Below are 6,943 nucleotides of genomic sequence, written 5' to 3'. Positions count from 1 at the left end.
ATTTACTCAGCTCACTTTCTTACTGAACCCAGGGCCACCAGCCCAGGGATGTCACCACCCACAATGGGCTGAGCCCTCCCATCAATCTCACTAATTAAGAAAAATCCCTGCAGCCAGATCTTAGGGAGACTTTTTCTCAATTGAGTTTCCCTTTTTTCAGGTAACCCTAGCTTGTGTTAAGCTGACATAAAACTAGCTCGCACATGATGGGGTGGTGGCGGTAGGGATGTTACCCTTTAATACCAGCTTTGAGAGGCAAAGGCAAGTGGATCTCTGAGTTTGAAGCGAGCCTGGTTTACATTAGCAACTTCCAGGGCAGTTGAACTACTTAATAGAAAGACCATGCCTCAAAAAACAAAAGATTTCACAAAGGTCAAATATATATGTTAGCTGTTATCTTTGCCAGTTCAGGGTGCAGAGTATTTCTAACCCTCCATCAATCTTAGATGATCAGCCTTACCACAAGAAATCACTGTTCTGCCTTACTTTTGCATATGGATTCATTTCTCTCCTTTTCATAAATGCTTGTGTGTCTGTTTATCTAATTGTAGGATTCATCTATGCTGTTGTAGGCCATTCTCACTATTACTGTTCTGTTGTGGTAGTTGACATTGTGTTTACTGGGCCTGTTGTTTGGGCTGGTTACTGGTAAGGCTGTGTTCCGTCCCTCAGGATTGGACTTGCTCTGTCGGGTTGTGTGTGTGCTAACTTTAGCTGATGAGGCTGCATGAGCTACTGCCTCCTTTTTCTTTTGATGCCTTTGTTCTGAGTGAGAAGTAAACCACAAATCAAACCTATTGGTCTCTTAGATATGTTCTTTAAGCATTTGGTAATAATTAGTCCTTAACGTGACGTTACCAACCTCTGTCCATTTCATAATCTTTTAAGTTGAAAAAGACCTAATTGATAATTCTTAGGAGTGATGACTTGAAATATAGCACATGGCAGGACATGGTGGTTCATGCCTTTAATCCCAGCACTTGGAAAGCACTGGTAGGTGGTCTACATAGTAAGACCCTGTCTCAAAACAACAAAAGCCAAAAGAAAATTAAACATGTGTAACAAGTAAATAGTTCCCAACACAGGAAATAAATAGAAAACCAAAACAGTGCCTAATCCTTCCAAGACACATGAGAGGACAAGGATTTGTTTTGGAGTCACACCATTCTACCTCTTGCTAGCTGTGTGACTTTGGAGATTTTCTTTAATGCTTCCTCTGGCAAACGAGACAGACAGTATTACACACACATGGGATTGTTAGAAGGGCTGAGTAAATAGTAAATGCTTGTAAAATGTAAAGGGTACTTTAAGAACGGCCTGACATAATGCCGACTACTGAGTGTTACTGTGGTGGTTTACTGTAGTGCCCAGACCTTACCCTTTTATACTCTTTCTGTCACCACACAGTCACTACCCCAGAGGCCCTGCCCTGGAACTCCCCATCTGCTCTACCATTGAGCTCACTGCTGCAACGGTGGCCACTTTATCAAATAGATAGATTGCCCTAGGCTCAGATCTGTCCACTGCGTTCACTGCCATACCTCTAGTGAAAATCTGGCACATCATGGGTGCTTGACAATTGATGAATGAATTCTAAGTCTTCAAGTGCCACCTAAACTAAGTCTCTTAATAGCCAAAAGCAGAAGTAAAACCAAAAATTGTTTTCCTCATTAAGATTCCGTATAGTGATAACTAGCACTGTAGATGTAACTGCCAAACGCTTAGCTTGCTGCCAGTGGAACTGTATTAGATCAGAATGAAATCACTTAGGGGTTAGGACGCAGGCAATTAAATGTGCTTAAAAGGCAAAACCTAAATTTTTTAGGGGAGTTAAGTTATAGAAGCTGGAATTATTTTCTTTCCAATGGACAGTTGTCTACCAAGTACCTGTCTTGCTTCTGATCTTCTGGTTTAAAGACTAAACAGGAAAATTAGATAGACCTAGTCTTTATATTAAATTCATAGTCGGGTGTTAAAACAGGCGTATGGCAGAAAGATTACAATAAATTTAGAAAATGGAAGTAACGTTAGGAAAAGAGAAGCCATGGCAGGACAATATGGCAGGTGACATTAAGATTCTGCTCTGTGTATTTACAGGTTGTTACTAAGGTTTTTAAGGGATGGATGTGTATTGGGCTTTGTATGTTCAAGTGGGCAATTATATCTTACCAATTGGGCCAAAGGTTATTGTGTTGTGTGTTCTTTCATGTGTACATTTAAGTGTAATGGAGTGTGGGGCGGCTGGTCTGGGCCACCACGGAGTTGGGATGTGTGTTTCTGGCATGGAAACCTGCCTTGGGAACTAGATAAGTAGAGAGATTGCTGCCAGGCTCAGACTTCTCTCCTGCCCATCCTTCCTTCTCCTCCAATGACAGGCCTCCTTTCCATCCTGTACCTACCTCACCTGTACTTTACAAATTCAGTGGGGAGAAGGTCCTGGTGAAGTCACCTGAGTCCTGAGTACAACTAGGCAGCTGTCCTTGGGGCAGTGGAATTAGCATCAAAATACAGATAACTCCAGGGCAAACCACAACACAGGACAACTTGCAGTGCCCACACCACTGAAGAAAATGATTCTCCCATCCTTGATAGCCATTATGTGCCCTCTCCTCAACTAGGGGTGGGACCTCAGGAGCTTCTTGCCTGTCTGTGGTGGAATGTTGGCACAGGCTCACACAGGTAACCAGGAGCTCCTAAGTACAGTGGCCATAGTGTATCCAGAAAACAGTGTGTCCATCCTGCTCTTCACTCTTCCATTCTTTCTCCCCCTCCCCCTCCTCCTACCTTCCACAGTGTTTCCTGAGCTTTCCTGAGCCTTGGAAAGGATGATGGAGAGGTTGTGTTTAGAGCTGACCCGTCAACAGTCATGTGTTCATAGTGTTTTGTACAATTATAAGTCTCTGCATTAACCGTCAGCCACTGCAAGCAAGCTTCTGACCAAGGCTGAGAGTGCAGCTCTACTGTATGGGTGAAGACATAAGTATAAGGCAGTTTGACACCATGTCATGCGTTTGGCAAAACAGCAGTAAAAGCGGTGGTGCACGTCGTCACCACTGCCCTACCTTCCGGCCATGGGCATTTATCTTACTACTAGGAATGTATTCCCTCTTGTGGAGTGGGCATCAGATCAGTCAGAAAAGTAGTGGTTACTTGAGTGACAGTCCTGCTGTCACTGCCCCAGTGGCCACACCTGGCCTTGCAGGTGCAAATACTTGAGTGTAGAGCCCGCCGCTGGGGATGCCTTTTCTTCAGCAGCACCTGCATAGCACATGGGATGCTAGTGCACTGATTTTTATTTCACAATTCTTTGACGGCAAGATTTCTTTTTATTCATCTTTAGATCTGTGCCATTTGAAGCAGTGCTTAGCTGTTCGTCATTTTTATTTTATGCGTATGAGTGTTAACGCTGCAGGTATGAATGTGCATTGCATATGTGTCTGGTGTTGGTGAAGGTTCAGAAAGGGTGCTGACACTTCTGGAATTAGAGTCAGTAACAGTCGTAAGCTGGCACGCTGGTGCTGGGAACCAAACTCAGGTCCTTTGGAATAACGGTAGAAATTCTTTGGGCTGGAGAGATGGCTCAGTGGTTAAGAGCACTGACTGCTCTTTCAGAGGTCCTGAGTTCAAATCCCAGTAACCACATGGAGGCTCACAACCATCTGTAAGGAGATCTGATGCCCTCTTCTGGTGTGCATGAAGACAGTTACAGTATACTCATACATAATAAATAAATCTTAAAAGAGTAAAAAGAAATTCTTAATCACTCACTGAACCAGCCATCTCCTTAACCAGGGGCCTGGATGTGTTGTTACTGCTGTTTTGTTCTGACAGTTTCTTTGTGTAGCTCTGACTGCCCTGAATTTGCTCTATAGATCAGGCTACCCTCAAACTCAGAGATCTGCCTGTCTCTGCCTCCTGAGTGTTGAAGGTGTGTCCTGCTGTACCTGGCTTCCTAATTGGTATTTAATTTATGTTTATGGTTAGATTGTGGAGTAAGCTTGTAGTCTAGCTACACAGGCAACTGGGTCAGGAGGAATGTGTGAATGCAGGAGTTTGAGATGACCCTGTGCAACATAACAAAACTGTGAGTTACCTTTAGAGTAAAAATGATGTTCTTAGTCATTTTGTTGCTGGGGATTGAACCCAGGACTTTGTGCCTGCTAAATTCATGCAGAACCATCCTTGTTTAATTTACATATTTAAGTGGAATTTCCTGAACATTGAATTTAAGCTAATAATGGCATCTCATAATTTAATTTGGATTATAGTCAGTAGTATTGAACATTGTATATATCCTGGTATCTGAAAGTTTTCATTTGACCTGAATTCTTAAGGAAAAATGGTGATGATGGGTAAAAGTGTGGTCAAGCTGAGCTCTGGAATGCTGCAGCAGGCTAGATGTGTCTGGTCAGAGGCTCTGTTGTGTAATCATTGAACATCGTACCATGAGATTTTACTTCTCTTCCTGAAAGTGTTAGTCTATGAGGCATAGGAAGGTTTGTGTAGACTTTCACTGTAAGACTGTCTACACCTTGTCTGACTACTCTTCATTTTGAGAGAGCCATGCTGGATAACCTAGGAAGATGTCCTTACTTCTGAATGCACTGCTGTTGAGGTTGGGTAAGCAGTGATGGCAGTGGTAAAAGGCTAGAGCATTCGCCTTAGTGGTCGCTAGAAAGAGTCCAGAGAATGCAGACCAGCTGTCTGTCTTTGCCAGTAATACGTAATAAGAGAATTTCCTGATCTCTTCCAGTCATGGTTTCCTGAGCCCAAGCTCTTGTCTTATTTATAACAGTATGTATAGTGTTGTTGTTATTATTATTATTAAAGTGGTACTGTGTACTAGCAGCGATGGTGCAGTTCCCTGTTTGAGTTATCACAGATCAAAGTGTTCCCTAAACGGGACTGTGTGAAATTCTAATTAATGAGCCCTTGGCCTTTTACAAAGAAAACACAAATAAGTAAAAATGGAAAGTTTCTATCTATTGTTAAAATCTGAAACATGATTAAAATGACAAGTCTGTTAGTCTTAGTTTTAAAAAGCAAAACCATCAAATTTGATTTTAAAAAAATGTAGAAATTCCTAGTAACAAGAGGTCATGGAAGAGGGAAGGCCCTTGGGATGATGAACCTTGGTGACTCTGAAGAGAATATAGCACAGTTGGTTGCCTTTTTAAAAATTAAAAAAACCAATGGGGCCGTAGAGATGACTCATTGGGTAAGAGTACTGGCTGTTCTTCCTGAGGTCCTGAGTTTGGTACTGAGAACCCATGACAGATGGTGTCTCAATCTATAATCTAGCTCCAGAGGATCCAGTGTCTCTGACTTCTGCTAACACCACACTAACTTGTATTCACCACATGGGGGCATACACCTACACATAATTAAAAGAAAAAATAAATTTAAAACAATGAAAGTATGAGTCTTAACTTTTTATTTCATTGAAACATTTGGAAAAACAAAACACGGGGCTCCTTGCCAGGGATTTCACTATAATTCGAGCATAGCAACCTTTTGGCTTTCCTTGTAAAAATTAAATTCTCTAGAACCTAGCTGTGGTTGGAAAGCTGCTTTTTTTATAGGATGGTAGCAGTTACTGCAAAGACTCATAACTGGTCAAAATGCTGAGAAGTTAATTGTTGAGTGTTCAGCCCTGTAAATAAGGGCATCTATATCACTCCCTCAATAGCTCAAGAACACAGTGTGTGTGTGTGTGTGTGTGTGTGTGTGTGTGTGTGTGTGTGTGTGTGTGTGTGTGTGTGTGAAGAATCTTAAGAGTAGAGGGAGCTGGACGCAGTGTTGCATGCCAATAGTCTCAGGATGAGGCAGGCAGAGGCAGGAGTTCAAGGCTAACCTGGTCTGCAGATCCAGTTCCAGGACAGCCATGGCTACACAAAGAAACAAAGAAACAGAGAAGGAACAGCAGCCTTGGGGGTAAGGCTGAGCTGGTAAAGTGCTTGTTGTCAGAACCTGACTTCAGATCCTTAGCATAAAAGCTGAGCACAGTGCATATGTATCCCCAGCACTGGTCCACAGAGACAGGCGCCTGGTTCATGGAAGCTAATTGGCTAGCCATCCAGCAAAAATAAAGTGGAGAACGATTGAGAAAAACACTAATACTGATCTCTGTCTGCTATATATATACATGTGCATGCACCACCTTGAGCACGTACATACACCATACATAGACATACATTTACATATACATAAACATGCAAGTAGAGAAGAAAGACACTTGACAGAAACTTACATTTGCTTATGTTTACATAGAAATGTTTCATGTTTACTTAGTTATATGTACTTAATTTTACTTATATAATTATTAAAAATATTTGGTGTCACTAGGCAATCATTCTGCCACTAAGCCATATTCCTCAGCTCTCCACCTTTTTTTAACTGAGTTATTTATTACAGACTTTAATGTCATCTGTAAAAGGCAGAGGTGCAGAATTAATGAATTCCTGCCCTGCACTATCGTCCATAAGAAGTGCTAGCATTTAACTCTGGGCAGTTTTTGTTAAAATGTACACAGAGTCAAGTTGGAAATGAGTTCTGTTTTCATGAAGCACAGTATTTGGGGATCCTCCCCCCATTTCAGGTAAAATTTTTTCTTAGCACACTAGCTGAGAAGCACAAATTTAGTACTTGTCTGTCTCCATCTAGTTCTACTTGTCAAACTCTGAGAAGGAACGTTATGAGAAGGAATTCAGCCAAGAAAGACAGCAAGACATTTTGAGAAGAGCAGCAAGAGACTTGCCTGTCTACACCACGTCAGCTTCAAAAGGTAAGAGAAGCTTTTGGTATCACTAGGCAGCCATTCCACCACTAAGCCGTATATGCCTCAGTGTGAGGGAGGGCAGGTCGAGCACACCAGTGCACACAGGAGCTGCTGTGGGTTTCTCAGCAAGGAGTTACTTTTTGTGTCTTCACACAGAATAGCTAG

General features: G+C 42.1%; 1 protein-coding gene across 8 annotated transcripts in view; it reads left to right on the top strand.

Moving 5' to 3' along the window:
• Zdhhc20 (zinc finger DHHC-type palmitoyltransferase 20) overlaps nt 1-6,943 on the top strand; it is a 58,923-nt gene that overhangs the window by 20,584 nt on the left and 31,396 nt on the right. For all 8 annotated transcript variants that reach the window (XM_008770750.4, XM_063274270.1, XM_063274268.1 and 5 more), the window contains exon 4: nt 6,664-6,784. In XM_008770750.4, coding sequence (XP_008768972.1) covers nt 6,664-6,784 — 121 coding nt within the window. The remainder of the gene's footprint in view (nt 1-6,663; nt 6,785-6,943) is intronic.

The sequence above is a fragment of the Rattus norvegicus genome, chromosome 15 (genome assembly GCF_036323735.1).
Source record: "Rattus norvegicus strain BN/NHsdMcwi chromosome 15, GRCr8, whole genome shotgun sequence".
Taxonomy (NCBI): Eukaryota; Metazoa; Chordata; class Mammalia; order Rodentia; family Muridae; genus Rattus; species Rattus norvegicus.
This window is presented reverse-complemented; position numbering and strand designations above follow the sequence as displayed.